The sequence below is a fragment of the Leucoraja erinacea genome, unplaced genomic scaffold (genome assembly GCF_028641065.1).
Source record: "Leucoraja erinacea ecotype New England unplaced genomic scaffold, Leri_hhj_1 Leri_95S, whole genome shotgun sequence".
NCBI lineage: Eukaryota > Metazoa > Chordata > Chondrichthyes > Rajiformes > Rajidae > Leucoraja > Leucoraja erinaceus.
In genome coordinates this window covers 259,602-278,803 of record NW_026576905.1, presented here as the reverse complement: position 1 = coordinate 278,803, position 19,202 = coordinate 259,602, and the positions used below count along the sequence as shown (strand labels likewise).

Sequence of the window (19,202 nt, the reverse complement as noted above, 5' to 3'; positions counted from 1 at the left end):
ATTTCAGGTTTCAGGTATCTTGTCTTTTTACGACTGTTGGCAGACCAATCAGTACCCCGTTCCAGCCTTCTCCCCATATCCCCTGACTCCGCTATCTTTAAGAGCCCTCGTGATTGGGGATGTGTAAAGATTGGGGAGGGGGGGGAGAAAGAGGAAGGGAAGTCAAAATAACCTCACGACTGAAGAGGGAGGAGTTGTACAGTTTGATTGCCACAGGGAAGGAAGATCTCCTGTGGCGTTCTGTGCTGCATCTTGGTGCAAACCAGTCTGTTGCTGAAGGTGCTCCTCAGGTTGACCAGTGTGTCATGGAGGGGGTGAGCTGTATTTCAGTATATAATACTGATCTATAAATACACACACTGAACTTTTTGTTCTCGTTTATTATATTACAGTTTACAATGTACATATGGCAATGCATATTGGGGGACAAGGGGGGGGGGGGGGGAGAAGGGGGAGGGGAGGGGGGGGGGGAGAGGGGGAGGGGGGGGAGGGAGGGTGAGGGGGGGGGGGGGGGGAGGGAGGGGGGGGGGGGGGGGGGGGGGGGGAGGGGAGAGGGGGGGGGGAGAGGGAGAGGGGGGGAGGGGGAGAGAGAAGGGGAGGGTGTGGGGAGAGAGAGGGTGAGGGGAAAGGGGGAGGGGGGGAGAGAGAGGGAGGGATGGAGGGAGAGGGGGGAAGAGAGGGGGGAGGGAGAGAAGGGGGGGGGAGGGAGAGAGAGGGGGGGGGGGGGAGAGGGGGGGAGAGGAGGGGGGGGGGGGGGGGGGAGAGGGGGGGGGGAGGGAGGGAGAGAGGGGGGGGGGGGGGAGGGAGAGAGGGGGGGGGAGGGAGAGGGGGAGAGGGGGGGGAGGGAGAGGGGGGGGGGGGGGAGGGAGAGAAACAGGGAGAGAGAGAGAGAAGGGGGGGGAGGGGGGGAGGGAGAGAAGGGGGGAAGTGCAGAGTGGGGTGGGGGTGGGGGGGAGAGAAGGGGGGGAGGGGGGGGGAGGGAGAGAAGGGGGAGGGGGGGGGGGGGGGAGGAAGGGGGAGGGGGAGGAGAGAAGGGGGGGGGAGGGGGAGGGGGGGGGGGGGAGGGGGAGGGAGAGAGGGGGGGGAGAGGGAGAGAAGGGGGGGTGGGGAGAGAAGGGGGGGGAGGGGGGAGAGAAGGGGGGGGAGGGAGAGAAGGGGGGGGAGGGAGAGAAGGGGGGGGGGGGGGAGGGGGGAGAGAAAGGGGGGGGAGGGAGAGAAGGGGGGGGAGGGAGAGAAGGGGGGGGGGGAGGGAGGGGGGGGGGGGGGGGGGGGGGGGGGGGGGGGGGGAGGGGGGGGGGGGAGGGAGAGAAGGGGGGGGGGGGGGGGGGGGGGGGAGGGGGGGGGGGAGGAGGGGAGGGAGGGGGAGAGGGGGGGGGGGGGGGAGGGGAGAGGGGCAAGCTTTTTTATTTTTTATTTTTATATAAACACAGAGGGTGACCAGTGCCTGGAACGTACTGTGAATGGAGGGATATGGATCATGTCCAGGCAGATAAGAGTTCCTCTTTGCATCATGTTGACCACAGACATTGTAGGCCAAAGGGCCTAATCTGCTGCTGTACTGCTCTATGTTATAGGAAAGATATTGTCAAGCTTGAAAGTGTTCAGAGAAGATTCATGAGGATGTTGCCGGGATTAGAGGGCCTGAGCTACAGGGAGAGGTTGAGCAGGGCTGGGTCTCTATTCCTTAGAGCGCAGGAGGATGAGGAGTGATCTTATAGAGGTGTAGAAATTCATGAGAGGTAAAATCAGTTGGATGCACAGAAACTCTTGCCCAGAGTAGGGGAATCAAGGACCAGAGGACATAGGTTCAGGGTGAAGGGGAAAAAATTTAAATAGAACCCGAGGGGTAACTTTTTATCACACAAAGGGTGGTGGGTGTATGGAACGAGCTGCCAGAGGAGGTAGTTGAGGCTGGGGCTATCCCAACATTTAAGAAACAGTTAGACAGGTACATGGATAGGACAGGTTTGGAGGGATGTGGACCAAACGGAAGCAGGTGGGACTGGTGTAACTGGGACATGTTGGCCAGTGTGGGCAAGCTCGGCCGACTATGTGTTTGTCCAAGTCTATATACCTGTGATGTTGCTGTAAGCAAGATTTTCCCATTGTACTTGACTTTTCGTTTTAAAACCACTCCATCTTGCTGTGTGATCACCTTCTTTGAGTCTTCCCCAATCTTCTTGGTCTCTACGGTCAAATCCCCAACTGCTTAAATAATTTGATTAACATACCCTCAAATAATCACAGGTTTCAGTTGAGGTAAAAAAAAAAATAAGCAAATGGAAAAGTTCTCCAACATAGTGGGAGCTTTATTCTGAGTCCATCTACCTCTGACCTGGCCTGCTCACAGGGTGTGTGTGTGTGTGTGTGATGTTAACAATGGGAGCTCTTATCTCATCAACCACCTTTCACCAAAGATCCTATAGATAGACCACTCCTGCTAAATGCAATGGGCTGACGTGTAGTACTCAACGGAACGCAACGTGGGCCTTTTTTCCATCCATTTCAGTAACCCGACCCGACGTGTAATCAACGTTGCGGGGGAACAGTTTGTGTTAATAAATTTAAATTCTGAAAATGAGGAGAAGATTTTTACCAAATAAATTATTTTTACGAGGATGTTCCCGTAACCGGCTTCCGTCTCCGCACTAATATCCTATGGGATCATTGGTGCAGAGACGGAAGCCGGTTACGGAAATGGGGCCTTAGTTTACCCATGAACCTGCCCATAAACGTACTACGTCTTTTTCGTCGAGTGGTCTATCTTGCTCGCTGTAGGATCATTGCCTTTCACAACGCCGTTCCACACAAAGGAAATAGAGGGGGTCGGCGATCGCTCCGTGTCCGTGCGGTGGGAAACAAAGATCCTATAGCGAGCAAGATAGATCACTCGACGAAAAAGACGTAGTACGGTCATGGGCAAATACATGGGTACTTTTCGGCCCCCATTTCCGTAACCGGCTTCCGTCTAGGCACCAAAGATCCCGTAGCGGAGCAAAGATACTAGTGCGGTTACGGAAACATCCTCTTAAAAATAAAAGTTCTTTGGTAAACATCTTCTCCTCGTTTTCAGAATTATAATTTATTAACACAAACTGTTCCCCCGCAACATTGATTACACTGCGAGTCGGGTCGGGTTACTGAAATGGATGAAAAAAAGGCCCACGTTCCGCTCCGTTGCGTACTACACGTCAGCCCATTGCATTTAGCAGGAGTGGTCTATCTTGCTCCGCTATAGGATCTTTGGTGGGAAGCGGGGAGGTGGGGCGGTGGGAGATGGGGTGCAGGATTTTCTGGAGCACCTTCCTATTGCCAATATTTTGTATGTTCAAAGTTAATAAGGAGGACTAGGCAGGAATATCAAAATGATCACCTGCAGCTGAGAAATAAAAAGATGATTTGTGTCTGAAGACGCTATGACCAAAGCTAAGATACTAGAGCAGAGACAGAAGCCGGTTACTAAAATGGTGCTGAAGATTACCCATGACCCTACTACGGCTATCTTGCTTGCTATAGGATCATTGGTTCCAACAGAGTAGGAAGGAACTGGTTTACACTGAAGATAGACAAAATGCTGGAGTATCTCAGCGGGACAGGCAGCATCTCCAAAGGAATGGGTGACATTTCTCCTCTCGACCCGAAATGTCACCCATTCCTTCTACCCAGAGATGCTGCCTGTCCCGCTGAATTACATTTTGTGTCTATTTACTGTTCCAACTGACACTAGATTCTGCCTCTACCTCTCCTACTGCCTGTTGCCCCAGAGGATTATCCACCAGGGGCAGCTGTATGGGGAGACAAAAAGAAACAACAAGGGCTGTTCCTATTTTTCCACCCCCAATAAGATTTAATTCAAAAGGATGTTAAACCAGCAGTACATCACAAACTGAAAGAGAGAACAGATCCCACCCTCAGGTAGACAAAAGTGTTGGAGAACCTCAGTGGGTGCAGCAGCATCTATGGAGTGAAGGAAATAGGCAACGTTTCGAGTCTGAAGAAGGGTTTCGGCCCGAAACGTTGCCTATTTCCTTCGCTCCATAGATGCTGTCGCACCCGCTGAGTTTCGCTTTTGTCTACCTTCGATTTTCCAGCATCTGCAGTTCCTTCTTAAACAGATCCCACCCATAGCCTGGATCCACCCTCCTTCCAGATGTTGGGGCAGATGTTATTAAAAGAGAGGTTAAGCAACTGGGTTAATAAAAAATATATGGGGGTGTGTAGGAAGGAACTGCGGATAGCCACAAAATGCTGGAGTAACTCAGGTCTTCCAGGTGCGCATCGACCGAAAGGTGAGTGGACGGTGGACGGGACACGACACCTCGGGACAGGCTGAAGAATGTCATAAGGAACGGGTGACGTTTCGGGTCGAGACTCTACTTCAGACCGAAGAAGGGTCTCGATCCGAAACGTCACCCACTTCCCCTCTCCGGAGACGCTGTCTGTCCCGCTGAGTTTCTCCAGCATTTTTGTCTACCTTCGATTTTCCAGCATCTGCAGTTCCTTCTTAAAAATATAGGAGAAAAGAGTTAAGTTTCACCCAGCATCTGCAGGAGTAACTCATACACAACGAACTGCAGATTCTGGTTTACACCAAAGATTCCGGAGTAACTAACCACTTCTTTGGAGAGAACTAACTAAACTAAATTAAACTAACTAACTAACTAAAGGCAGCTTCTTTGGAGAGAAGGAATGGGTGACATTTTCGGTATGAAGAGCCTTGGCCCAAAACTTCACCTATTCCTTCTCCCAAGAGATGCTGCCTGTGCCGCTGAATTACTGGCATTTGTTGTCTATCTTCTTGATAAAATTATATATTCTAGTGGGGTTACATATAAATCATTATTAATGATAATAAAATTACTGCAGCTGCTGCTGTGTATATTTTTCCACGCGAGATAGAATAAATCACTATTAACAAATACAACTCATTCAGATGCTGCTGAACAAATATATATATATTTCTATTTGTGAGATAGAATAAATCATTATTAATAATAAAACAGCATCTGCTGCTGTTTATGTATGTACATATAGATGCATGTATATATACACATGTGTATAGGGTACAAAAAAATGCTGGAGAAACTCAGCGGGTGCAGCAGCATCTATGGCGCGAAGGAAATAGGCAAAATTTCGGGCCGAAACATATGTATGTGCATGTATGTATGTTTATATACATGTATGTGTTTATATATGTGTATAAACGTGTATATATGTATGTGTGGATATATATGTGTATATACATGTATGTATATATGTGTATATACATGTGCATATATTATATGTGTGTGTATATATATGCATGTGTGTGTGTATATGTATGTATGTATATACATATGTGCATATGTATGTATATTACATGTATATGTATGTATATATTATATGTATGTGTGTGTATATATGTACGTGTATATATATTATATGTATGTGTGTGTATGTATATATGCATGTGTGTGTATGTATATATGCATGTGTGTGTATGGATATATGTGTGTGTGTATGGATATATGTATGTGTGTGTATGGATATATGTATGTGTGTGTATATAGGTGTGTGTATGTGTGTGTGTGTACGTATACATGTGTAGATATTATATATGTGTGTGTGTGTATGTATACATGTGTATATATATATATGTGTGTGTGTGTATGTATATGTGTGTGTATATATATATGTGTGTGTGTATGTATACATGTGTAGATATTATATATGTGTGTGTGTGTGTATACATGTGTAGATATTATATATGTGTGTGTGTATGTATACATGTGTAGATATATATGTGTGTGTGTATGTATACATGTGTAGATATTATATATGTGTGTGTGTACGTATACATGTGTAGATATTATATATGCGTGTGTGTGTATGTATACATGTGTAGATATTATATATGTGTATGTGTGTGTGTGTATGTATACATGTGTAGATATTATATATGTGTATGTGTGTGTATATATGTTTCCATTTGTAAAATAGAGAATAAATAATTATTAATGATAATAAATCATTATTAATGATGATAAATCTGCTGTAGCCGCTGCCCAGCCCCGTTAACCCACAAAAGGGGGCATTTCTACAGCCTGGTTCCCTCTCAGTGAAGGGGGTAGGCCTGGATCCTCGGTGTTTCCTGGCGGCGGTGCCCGGCGAAGGAGGGGGGTGGGGGGGTGGAGTGTCGCGTCCACTCACCTTTCGGTCGATGCGCACCTGGAAGAGCTGCCCGTCGCCCAGCGGCTCCCGGCTCATGGCCAGGCCGTGGTTGAACTCCTCGGTCGGCTTGTTGCGCTTGGCCGTGCGGTTGCCGTTGAGCAGGGCCACCAGCTTGCCGGTGCGCAGGTGGAACTCGGCCGCCATCCTTGCGGCAGCGGCAGCGGGCCCGGGCCGGCAACAGCAACGGCAGCGCCAACGGCAGCCGCGGCTCCTCCAACGCGCGACACTTTCCCCACTGGGAGGCGCTCCACTTTACGGCTGCGTGGCGCCCCCTTCAATCGCTTTACGGCAGTGCCCCGCACGGAGGGGACGCTGCGCGACCCCTTTACGACTGTGATCGACCGCGCACGCTTTACGGCTGAGGGGCATCTCCACTTTACGGCTGAGTGGCATCCCCGCTTCACCTCTCCCTCGGCCAAAGCTTGGCGCATCGGCCGCTTTACGGCACGGCACCCGCCCCCCGCTCGGTCGCAAGGAGGTGCGAGCTTTTCGACTGAGGGCGGCGGAGGGGGTCCGCATCCACTTTGCGGCAGCAGTTCAAGGTGTGGCGGAAGCGGTGGTTGGATCAATGGCATGGCGAAGGACTGAGTGTGGCAGAAGGTTCAAGTTCAAGTGAGTTTATTGTCATGTGTCCCTGATAGGACAATGAAATTCTTGCACAACAGAACATAGTAGGCATTTATTACAAAATAGATCAGTGTGTCCATATACCATGATATAAATATATACACACACGAATAAATAAACTGATAAAGTGCAAATAACAGAAAGTGGTTATTAATAATCAAAGTTTTGTCCCAGCCAGGTTGCGATGCTATTGCGTCCGCTGCTCTAGATGCTTCAGCAGATCTATATCGGTGAGACCAAGCGGAGGTTGGGCGATCGTTTCGCCGAACACCTCCGCTCGGTCCGCAATAACCAAGCTGACCTCCCGGTGGCTCAGCACTTCAACTCCCCCTCCCACTCCGTCTCCGACCTCTCTGTCCTGGGTCTCCTCCATGGCCACAGCGAGCAGCACCGGAAATTGGAGGGAACAGCACCTCATATTCCTTTGGGGAGTCTGCATACCCGGGTTAATGAACATCGAATTCTCCCAATTTTGTTAGTCCTTGCTGTCTCTATCCCCCTCCTCAGCCCCCCTGCTGTAATCCTCCCATCCCCCAGCCTTCGGGCTCCTCCTCCTCCTTTTCCCTTTCTTGTCCCCGCCCACCCCCGTCCCCGATCAGTCTGAAGAAGGGTTTCGGCCCGAAACGGACAATGCCTATTTGCTTCGCTCCATAGATGCATTTGCTACAACCCGCTGAGTTTCTCCAGATTTTTTTTTGTGTAACCTTCGATTCTGCAAATAGCAGAAAGTGGCAGTAATCAGAGTTCTGTCCGAACAGGTTGAATAGCCTGATGGCTGTGGGGAAGTCGCTATTCCTGAACCTGGTTGTTGCAGTCTTCAGGCTCCTGTACCTTCTACCTGAAGGTAACAGGGAGATGAGTGAGTGGCCAGGATGGTGTGGGTCTTTGGTGATACTGCCAGCCTTTTTGAGGCAGCGACTGCGATAAATCCCCTCGATGGAAGGAAGGTCAGAGCCGATGATGGATTCTACGGCACGGCACCCGCCCCCGCCCCGCTCGGTCGCAAGGAGGTGCGAGCTTTTCGACGGAGGGCCGCAGGGGTTCTGCATCCACTTTGCAGCAGCAGGTCAAGGTGAGGCGGAAGCGGTGGTTGAAATCAATGGCATGGCGAAGGACTGAGTGGGGTGGAAGGAACTGCAGATGCTGGTTTACAATACAATTTATTTGTTGTCATTTGAACCCCATTGAGGTTCAAACGAAATTTGGTTTCTGCAGTCATACACACAAGAAAAAAAACCAAGACACAACACAATTTACACAAACATCCATCACAGTGAATCTCCTCCTCACTGTGATGGAAGGCAAAGTCTTATCTCTCCCCTGCACTCCTCATTCTCCTCCCGATGTCAGAGTCAAAGCCCCCGGCGGGCGATGGTAAGTGTCCCGCGGCCATTAAAGCCGCGCCGGGCGATGCAAGGCCGTGCTCTGGGTCTTGGTGTTGGAGCCCCCGGTGTGCGCTAACAAGGCCCGCGGCCATTTAAAGCAGCGCCAGCCGATGATGTAAGGCCCCGCTCCAGGTCATTTTCAACCCCGCAACTCGGGCGGTATACACCGAGTACAAACACAAAAATGCTGGAGTAACTCAGCGGTCAGTCAGCATCTCTGGAGAAAAGGAGTGGGTGACGTTTCAGGTCGAGCACTATTCTGCACATTAGGTACAATTTACACTTTACAGAAGCCAATTAACCTACAGACAGGAGAATGGGGTTTGAAGAGAGAGATAGGGAGGAGGGAGTAGACTTGAGGGGCCGAATGACCTAATTTTACTATCTCTTATGATCTTATGAATGTTGGAGGAAACCAGAGTACCCGTTGAAAATCCATGAGAACATACAATCCACAGAACATATAAACTCCGTACAGACAGCACTTGTAGTCAGGATCGAACCCGGGTCTCTGGCACTGTAAGGCAGCAAGTCGACCACTGTGCCGCCATTATTGACTACTTTTAAGGCAGAAATTGATAGGTTCTTGATAAGTAAGGATGTCAAGATTATGGGGAATGGCAGAATAGCGTTGAGGGAGGGAAATAGACCAGCCATGATGAAAAGGCATAGCAGGCTTGATGGACCGAATGGCCAAATTCTGCAGAAGGTAGACTCAAAATGCTGGAGTATCTCAGCGCGTCAGACAACATCCTTGGAGAACAGGAATAGGTGATGTTCCGGGTCGATGTTACTCCAGCATTTTGTGTCTATCTTTGGAATAAACCAGCATCTGCAGTTTTTTAGTTTAGTTTACAGATACAGCGCGGAAACAATCCGCGCTGACCCGCGATCCCTGCACATTGACACTATCCTACACACAATTTATATTTATAGAAGGCCTAGACGTCTTACGAGTGTGGGAGGAAACTAAAGATCTCGGAGAAAATCCACCAGGTGACGGGGAGAAGGTGCACAAACTATGTACAGACAGCACCCGTATTCGGGATCGAACCTGCTTTCCTGTACATTGGCCTAATTCTACTCCTATGTCTTGAACAGTTTTAAATATCTGGGAGTCCACATCTCTGAGGATATGACATGATCATCACACGCCTCAGCACTGATGAGTAAGGCGAGGCAGCGCCTTTACCACCTCAGGCAATTGAGAAAATTCAGAGTGTCTCCGAGGATCCTACAGTGCTTCTACGCAGCGGCGGTGGAAAGCATCTTGTCCGGGAACATTACCATCTGGTTCGGGAATTGCTCTGCCAAGGACAAGAAGGCTCTGCAGAGAGTAGTGCGTTCGGCCGAACGCACTATGGGAACTTCACTCACCCCCCTGCAGGAACTATACAACAGGAGGTGCAACTCCAGAACAAACAAAATCATGAGAGACCTCTTCCACCCCTGCAACGGACTGTTCCAGCCGCTACGGTCAGGCAAACGCCTCCGTTGCCATGCAGTGAGAATGGAGAGGTTGAGAAGGAGTTTCTTCCCAGAGGCAATTCGGACTGTAAACGCCTATCTCACCAGGGACTAACTTTCTCACCAGGGACACCAGGAACGTTTTTCCTTCTATTATTTATTATGTAAAATAATATGTGTGTTATGGTTGAGTTTATAATTTGTTTGGTTGTTTTGTTGTTCCGCGAGCATTGCCACTTTCATTTCACTGCACATCTCGTATGTGTATGTGACAAATAAACTTGACTTGACTTGACTTATGACCTATCTAATGACCGTTTACATAATCTGTTGAGCAAGTAAGAATTTAATTGTCCTATCTGGGCTATATGACAATAAAACACTCTTGACTCTAATACCCACCCGGTCAGTCAGCGTGTGCAGAGAGAAGGTTGCAAAGGTAGCTGACGTCACGCCGCAGTGCGGAGAGTTCGCCGGGAGGTCTGGCGGTCAAGTGGGGGAAGGGGGAGGTCACGTGGTGTAGCGCCGTGCCCCATTGGCTGTTTCCCCCTAGCAACAGGGCGCCCTACGTGGCTCCGACGTCCGGCATTGGACGAGAGGGGAAGGAGGTCACGTGGTGTAGCGCCGTGCCCCATTGGCTGTCTCCCCCTAGCAACAGGGCGCCTACGTGGCTCCGGCGCCTGGCATTGGACGAGAGGGAGGGGTCACGTGTCGCCCCGCCCCCCCCCCGCTCACTACCCACCCCCATTGGCCCGGCAGCGCGGCGCCCCACGTGGGGGGGGCGGTGTGGCGGCTCCGACGTCCGCCATTGGACGAGCGGGGAAGGAGGTCACGTGGTGTGGCGCCGTGCCTCGCTCCGCATTGGCTGTCTCCCCCTAGCAACAGAGCGACGCGGGGCGGCTCCGGCGCCCGGCATTGGACGAGAGGGGTCACGTGGAGTGGCGCCGTGCCTCTCTCCTTATTGGCTGTCTCCCCCTAGCAACAGGGCGACGCGGGGGGGCTCCGGCGCCTGGCATTGGACGAGATGCGTAGGAGGTCCCCTGGGGTCTCCCTTTATTGGCTGTCTCTCCCCCCCCCCACCTAACCCCATTGGCCCGGCAGCGCGGCGCCCCACGTGGGGGGGGGCAGTGTGGCGGCTCCGACGTCCGCCATTGGACGAGATCACGTGGTGTGGCGCCGTGCCTCGCTCCGCATTGGCTGTCTCCCCCTAGCAACAGGGCGACGCGGGGTGGCTCCGGCGCCCGGCATTGGACGAGATCGGTAGGAGGTCACGTGTGTGGCGCCGTGCCTCTCTCCTTATTGGCGGTCTCCCCCCCCCCATTTTGCGCCCATTGGCCCGGCAGCGCGTCGCGCCCCGCGTGGGGGGGGGGGGGGCAGTGTGGCGGCTCCGACGTCCGCCATTGGACGAGATCACGTGGTGTGGCGCCGTGCCTCGCTCCGCATTGGCTGTCTCCCCCTAGCAACAGAGTGACGTAGGGTGGCTCCGGCGCCTGGCATTGGACGAGAGGGGAAGGAGGTCACGTGCTTGCGCCGTGCCTCTCTCCTTATTGGCTGTCTCCGGCCGCCATTTTGCGCGCGGAGAGAGCGGCCGAGTCGCCGCCGCCGACGCCATTGTTCACCCTCCGGCCGGGAGAGCGCGTCAGTGGCGTCGCCCCAACCTCACTGCTGCTCAGGTGAGGAACCGCCGGCGGGAGGGGCCTCGGTTGAAAACGTAGACTTCATTCGAGAAATAAATATGTACAATAAATGCTCGAGATGAGAAAAACATTTCTCACACAGAGAGAGAGAGCGGTGAATCTGTGGAATTCTCTGCCACAGAAGGTAGTTGAGGCCACACAGTTCATTGGCTATAGGGTGATTTCACCAAAGGTCAAATGAGCGTAGATCCCCCCTCACGTGACCGAAAATTTTAACTGGAGGACATATGTCACTTCGGTACATGTTAGTGAATGGGGAAACACGCACTTTCCCACCCGTTAAAAGTTTGGAAAACTCCAAATTTTTGAGCTGAAACATTTATGTGCTAGGAGTGCAGGAAGACCGTCACCAGAGCAACCTAAATTTTCAGGACAAAAAAAACATAGAAAGTAAGGTAATTACAAGAGGGAACTGAAGGTAGAAAACAGCGGAAAATGAACAGCTGACATTTGCCGTGGAGATTTAAAGATCCAAAATATCGGGAATTATCGCGTTTGCTCGCTGAATTTCATCAAAAGTAAGTTAATAATGCCTTACTTTTGATGAAATTCAGCGAGCAAACGCGACATATGTCCTCCAGTTAAAATTTTCGGTCACGTGAGGGGGGATCTACGCTCATTTGACCTTTGGTGAAATCACCCTATATTTAAGAGGGAGTTAGATGTGGCCCTTGTGGCTAAAGGGATCAGGGGGTATGGAGAGAAGGCAGGTACAGGATACTGAGTTGGATGATCAGCCGTGATCATATTGAATGGCGGTGCTGGCTCGAAGGGCCGAATGGCCTACTCCTGCACCTATTGTCTATGTTTCTATTTGGCCCTGCGAGCCAGCACCGCCATTCAATGTGATCATGGCTGATCATCCACAATCAGTACCCCGTTCCTGCCTTCTCCCCATATCCCCTGACTCTCTCTCGCTATCTTTAAGAGCCTCTCTCTTGAAAGAATTCTCTACAGAGAACCGGCCTCCACCGCCCTCTGAGGCAGAGAATTCCACAGACATAGAAACATAGAAAATAGGTGCAGGAGTAGAGGCCATTCGGCCCTTCGAGCCTGCACCACCATTCGATACGATCATTGAAGCATTGGGGGGAATTATTACCCTAACACCCCGCTCTGGCTTCTGAAAGGATTCAGAGAATGTGCCACCCTGGAATCTTTTAGATGTGTATCAAGGCATAAAGAATTGGCAAATAAGTCAATGGAGCCAATAGTCAGTGTTCGAAGGAACTGCAGATGCTGGAGAATCGAAGGTTACACAAAAAAGCTGGAGGAAAACTCACCGGGTGCAGCAGCATCTGGGAGCGAAGGAAATAGGAACGTTTCGGGCCGAAACGTTGCCTATTTCCTTCGCTCCATAGATGCAAGGCTGCACCCGCTGAGTTTCTCCAGCTTTTTTGTGGAGCCAATAGTCAGGTTTGATAACATCAAACCGATTTGTATTTGTCCCTTTAATATAGCCCAACACTGTCTTCTCGAGGCCCTTTACCCAGTGTGACTGGTGCTTGGTTAGTCTTCTCTATGTTCAACTTTTTTTTTTTAATTTATGGAACTTTTTGTTGTTTGTATATGAGTACTGATCTTCTGAGTACTGTGTTTACAGACCCGTTATGCTGCTGCAAGCAAGAATTTCACTATTCTGGTTTGGTACATATGACAATTAAACACTCGACTCGTAAATTGACTTCCTCCACCAGCTCCTGTACAAACTACATTGACCAGAATTCCCCACTGGTGTCCATGTATTCCGATAATTAGTACATGCACGTGGTCACTTCCTGTAGCTCTTTCTCTTTCCCCCTGACCACTTATGCTTGCTCCCTCTAGTGTTACCTTGCATTGCGCTGGTGGTTCATCAACTGCCCACGTTCGGTCCTCGAGATTAATATGGTTCTCTTTGTATACTTCTTTATTACTTTTTTATTGGCTAATAAAATATTATTTATTGGCTAATAATTATTATTATTATTGGCTAATAAGTTTTTTTATTGAGCTAATAAAATATTATGGAGATTGATTTCCCTAAGTGCTGTACATCTGTTGCTGTACTTCCTTACGATGTGCAGAGGTGGCCCAGGCTAATTTGCAGTGACCAGTTAATCTACCAACATCTTGGGGGTTGGTAGATTAACTGGTCACTGCACTAGTTAATCCCTTGGTGCTCCAGCTTCCACTAGGTGGAAGGTGGAGCACCAAGGGAAAATCCACGCAGTCACGAGGAGAACATGTATACTCCATGCAGACGGTGCTGGAAATCAGGTTCATGGCGCTGTGAGGCAGCAGCTCAACCAGTTGTGCCATTGTGTCGCCCTTCATTTTGCACATTACATTGTTCTTGTGAACTAGTCATGATATATAGAATAGTACAGCAGGGAAACAGGCCCTTCAGCCCACAACATCTGTGCTGAACATGCTGCCAAGTTAAACCAATCTATGCCTACACGTGATCCATATCCCTCCATATCCACGTAACTGTCCAAAAGCCTTTTATGCCACTATCATATCTGCCTCATCCACTAACCCTGGCAGTGCGTTCCAGACCCCCACCACTCTGTATAAGCAAACAAACTTGCCGCAAGAATCTTCAAATTCTCACCTTAAAGCTATGCCCTCTAATCTCTGTGGGGGAAAAAGGTTCTGACTGCCTACCATATCTGTGTCTTTAATCATTTGTAAACTTCTATCACAATTCCTGTCAGTTTATGATGCTCCAGACAAAACTGGTTAGTCATTAACAAATGCTGTGTGTCTTTTGCCAGGCTACCAGAGGACGTCTTACTAAGCATGGAATTAGTGAAGAACATTCACTCTGGTCTCCCTCTCCCCGAGTCTGAGTTTGGTGTCCATCGGCTTTCCCTGATCCGGGGAGATTATCTGTACTACCACTACGGCTGCGATGGCACAGATGACTGCGGCTGGGGTTGTGGCTACCGGACAATGCAGACCCTCTCTTCCTGGATCATTTTACAGCAGACTAATCAAAACAACCACAGAGTACCCACTCTAAGAGAGGTGCAAGAGGCGCTGGTGGAGATGGAAGACAAGCCTCCCAGCTTCGTCAACTCCAAGACTTGGATCGGCTCCTTTGAAATCGCCCTGTGCATCGATAAATTCCACGACGTTCCCTGCAAACTCGTCCACGTGCGGAAAGGGGGGGAGCTGCTGCAGAAAATAGACGAGCTTCACTCACACTTTGACACGCTGGGGTCCCCGGTCATGATGGGTGGAGACAGTGACAGTGCTTCAAAGGGGATATTGGGGATTTTCACAGGGTCGGAGCACCACTACCTGCTTATTTTGGACCCTCATTACTCTGGGAAAACCCTGGACAAGGAGTATGCCCAGAGGAAAGGCTGGGTGGCCTGGAAGAAATTGGACCTATTTGATCAGAACTCATTCTATAACTTTTGCCTCCCTCAGTGGAAAGGTGTGTAACTGCTCATCGCTGCAACCTACTTCAGCTGTTGACCAAAACATCTCCATGTCTGCTGTTGTGAAGTGACATATTTACAGAGCAATTTGATGAAATTGCTTAACACTGCGTTATGTGGTGCTCTCTGTAAGTTCACCCACTGACAAGAGTCTAATGACCGAGCAGGAGCCTCCATTGCTTCTGACTTTAGAAAGATTCATTCCTTACCATGAAGAACTTTGCCGCCATAAATCAGTGCATAATAGACAATAGGTGCAGGAGTAGGCCATTCAACCCTTCGAGCCAGCACCGCCATTTCAATGGCTGATCATCCCCAATCAGTACCCCTTTCCTGCCTTCTCCCCATATCCCCTGACTGCTATTTTTAACAGCCCTATCTAGCTCTCTCTTGAAAGCATCCAGAGAACCTGCCTCTACCGCCCTCTGAGGCAGAGAATTCCACACTCACCATTCTCCGTGAGAAAAAGTGTTTCCTCGTCTCCGTTCGAAATGGCTTACTCCTTATTCTTAAACTGTGTGGCCCCTGGTTCTGGACTCCCCCAACATCGGGAACATGTTTCCTGCCTCTAGAGTGTCCAAGCCCTTAACAATCTCATATGTTTCAATGAGATCCCCTCTCATCCATAATCTTGACATTGGAGTCTGGATTTTCGGTGCTTCAGTCGTTGCCATTGTTTCCAATGGGAGATATTAACTGATGAAGGTGCTTAGACTTACATTGAACCGCAGTTGATCATTTTGCATCAGAATTGACCGGCTATAGATTGAGATGACATTAAGCTGTCACTGTGGCTGAGTTTTAACGTAGCCCATTATCGTCATCCCATGATGTTTCTAGGGAACGGGAGAATTTAACAAACCTATTTGACAAAATTTAACAAAAGAAGCACGTTACCTAAATGAAAAGCTGCACAGCCGGAACCGTTCAATTAGCTAAAGTGTAGGTCGGCTGTTGCCTTAAAAATTAAATAACTATTATTTATTAAAAATTCAAAAGTTAAAAATCCCAAACAATTAACCCAAATGCAAATAAAATTACCACCAAAATACAAACAATTTAAAAAAAATTAGATCCATTAAACGGGACGACAGATGGCGCAATGGGCTAAGTGTTCGGCTGGCGACCTGAAGGTAGCCGGTTCGAATCCCGCTTGGAGTGCATACTGTCGTTGTGTCCTTGGGGCAAGACACTTCACCCACCTTTGCCTGTGTGTAAATGTAATGTAATTATGTGAAGCACTTTGGGGTCAATGCAAGTTGACTAAAAATGTGCTATATAAATAAGATATTAAAAAACATATGTAAATGCTGATGGTCCCAATGAATGCAGATAGTCTCTTGAGCGATTAATGCTTTCTGTAATTTCATCCCCAGAAAATCTAAAACCACCTCGTTCTCTGTAAAGCATATACCTAGCCATCCTAAAATAACACAGTAGAGGTCCTACTGTGGCCATATTGCATTTGTCAACAACTCCCTCCTCCATATGATGATGCCTGTTCGCTTCCTTGAGATTTCGTGGCCCTGGGACATCCGACGTTGTCCTCAAAGTGCAACTAGTACTTGTTTTGCTGATACCCTCCCAGACTAACCCCTCCTTTAGTACCTCAGGAAAAACTGCAGGTGCTGGAATCCTGAGCAGAAAAACAAACCGCTGAAGGATCTCTCAGGAAGGGTTTCAGCCCGAAACATTGCCTATTTCCTTCGCTCCATAGATGCTGCTGCACCCGCTGCGTTTCTCCAGCACTTTTGTCTTCCAAAAGATCTCTGGGTCAGGCAGCAACTGTGGAGGACAAATGACCATCCGGGTCTAGCACCTTCTCCGTCTCGAGAAAGGTTCTGACCTGAAACGACACCTGTCGATTCGCTCCATGGGTGCTGCTTGACCTGCTGAGTTCCTCCAGCACTTTGGCTTTTGCTCAGGATTCTAGCATCTGCAGTTTCTCGTCTCCTAAACAACTCCCACTCTGCAAATTTGCTTCAGTTCATCTGGTACTTGCAAGCACGTGGCGGAATAGCTGGTCAAACTGGCAAACAGGAGCACAGGTGTAAGAAACAATTTACGTCATTGACCATTAAACTAATGTGGAATCTGGTCAGGTGTACTGTAATCACATTTATTTTGTGCCTACAATTATGCTCGTTACATCTGCATTCTAGAGTTCCTCCGTGCAATGAGAGTTTAAAGATGCATCTTGTATATTTGTCTCAAATGGCTGAGTAGCATAGCGACTACCCTTGTGTACATATCAATAGTTTAGCTTAATTATAGATAACACCCAAGAGGCAAGAGTTGGGGACGTCAATTTAATTTCAGAAAAGATAGGAGATATTAGTCCCTCTGGTTAACAGTCAAGGGTGTTTTATTGTGGTATGTCCCAAAAGAGAACAATAAGTTCTTAATGGCACTTGGGAATATCAGCAATCATCTGAAGAAACTTAACTCATTGGACTGTTGGATCCTCGAGATAGATGCTGTTGCTGCTTCTGATGTCAGTAATAGTTAATTAAAACTAATTTATCTGTGAATAAATGTTTTCATAAAGAACTGCAGATGCTGGAAAAATCAAAGGTAGCCCATAAAGCTGGAGAAACTCAGCGGGTGAGGCAGCTTCTATGGAGCGAAGGAATAGGCGACATTTCGGGTCGAGACCCTTCTTCAGACTGATGTCGGGGGGCGGGGGAAGAAAGGAAGAGGCAGAGACGGTAGGCTTGTGGGAGAGCTGGGAAGGGATGGGGAAGGAGGGAGAAAGCAAGGACTACCTGAAATTGGAGAAGTCAATGTTCATATCGCTAGGGTGTAAACTACCCAAGCGAAATACGAGGTGCTGCTCATCCAATTTGCGGTGGGACTCACTCTGGCCGTGGAGGAGGCCCAGGATAGAAAGGACGGGTTCGGAATGGGAAGTGGGGTTGAAATGCTGTGAATAAATCTATCTTGTAACTTAATCTGGTGCAATGCAGTGTTTTGACTTTAAAATCCCCACAGCCTGGGTTAATGCCCCAAAGGTGCTACATGTGAACTTGAGATTGAGGGTTTTTCAGATAGGTTTGGTGTCAGTGTCAACTGGTCAGGATTTTCTTGTATTAAAAAAAACATTGCTGTTACAAGGACGGCACAGTGGTGCAGCCGGTAGAGCTGCTGCCTCACAGCCCCAGACATTGCAAGTTTGCCTGTTCTCCCTGGGACCACGTGCCGTTCTTCCAGGCGCTCCGGTTTCCTCCCATAGCCCAAATACGTATGGGTTTGTAGGTTAATTGGCATCTCGAAAGTCGACCCTAATATAAAGGGAGTGTATTGGAAAGTGGGAAACCTAGAATGTGTGATCAATGGTTGGTGGGGATTTGGTGGGCTAAAGGGCCGGCTTCCATGCTGTATCTTTATTTTTATAAACTCAAAAATAATTACATTGTCCATGTATGTTTATGGTGCTAATTGGGGGGGAAAGCCAAACGAAATTTTGGAAAACTACAATACTTAACTGACCTTCCAAGTTGGTGTACAGCACTGCCCCTCCTCTTAAAGCTTTGCCTCCAGTGCCGTCCGTCAGTTAGTCTGAAGGCCTTGACCTGAAACGTCACCTATCCATGTTCTCCAGAGATGCTTCCTGACCTGCTGTTACTGCAGCATTTTGTGTGTCTCTTTGGCAGACAAGCATCTGCAGTCCTTGTTAATACATTGTGATTGAGAGATGTCTGTTTTCCACAGAAGTAGTTGATACAACTCTTTTTAAATGCATTTCTTAATTGATTTCACCTCGCATCCCCCAAGGGTGCAATGTTTACCTTCTTGGTCTGTACAGTAGCTAAAGCTGCAGGTTGACAAAAGTGCTGGAGAAACTCAGTGGGTGCAGCAGCATCTATGGAGCGAAGGAAATAGGCAACGTTTCGGGCTGAAACAAAGCTGCAGTTGCACTCCAGCAACCTGAGTTCATGTCCTAACTTTAGTTGGTCAAGTCAAGTTTTTATTTGTCACATACACATACGAGATGTGCAGTGAAATGAAAGTGGCAATGCTCGCGGACTTTTGTGCAAAAGACAAACAACAAAACAACCAAACAAATTATAAACACAATCATAACACACATATTCTTTTACATAATAAATAATGGAAGGAAAAACGTTCAGTAGAGTTAGTCCCTGGTGAGATAGGCGTTTACAGTCTGAATTGCCTCTGGGAAACTCCTTCTCAACCTCTCCGTTCTCACCGCATGGCTACGGAGGCGTTTGCCTGACCGTCGCAGCTGGAACAGTCCATTGCAGGGGTGGAAGGGGTCTCCCATGATTTTGTTTGCTCTGGAGTTGCACCTCTTATAGATGTCTTATATAGGTCTTATACAGCTTGTAAAAGCTTGGGTTCCTCCTACACCCACATCTCAGATG

At 48.8% G+C, this 19,202-nt stretch overlaps 2 protein-coding genes across 3 annotated transcripts in view; one reads left to right on the top strand and one right to left on the bottom strand.

Moving 5' to 3' along the window:
* The window catches only part of LOC129695151 (neuralized-like protein 4), an 89,150-nt gene extending 82,708 nt beyond the window's left edge, over positions 1-6,442 (bottom strand). Inside the window, 1 exon segment of the mRNA XM_055631918.1 lies at positions 6,190-6,442. Within this exon segment, the coding sequence (XP_055487893.1) occupies positions 6,190-6,354 (165 nt within the window). The 5' untranslated portion in view covers positions 6,355-6,442.
* A 4,331-nt stretch (positions 6,443-10,773) lies between these two features.
* On the top strand, positions 10,774-16,914 carry ufsp1 (UFM1-specific peptidase 1 (non-functional)). 2 transcript variants are annotated; one of them, XM_055631911.1, is made up of 2 exons: positions 10,774-10,949; positions 14,146-16,914. In XM_055631911.1, exon 2 carries the CDS (start codon positions 14,171-14,173, stop codon positions 14,819-14,821), a length of 651 nt encoding a protein of 216 aa, XP_055487886.1. In that variant the 5' UTR covers positions 10,774-10,949; positions 14,146-14,170; the 3' UTR covers positions 14,822-16,914. The 2 variants fall into 2 exon arrangements, with proteins under 2 accessions (XP_055487886.1, XP_055487885.1); XM_055631910.1 differs by lacking the exon at positions 10,774-10,949 and adding an exon at positions 11,144-11,362.
* The last annotated feature ends 2,288 nt before the right edge of the window (positions 16,915-19,202 follow it).

Coding starts and splice junctions, on each gene's coding strand:
- ufsp1 (XM_055631911.1), top strand. CDS start 14,171: ATGGAATTAGTGAAGAACATTCACTCTGGTCTCCCTCTCCCCGAGTCT.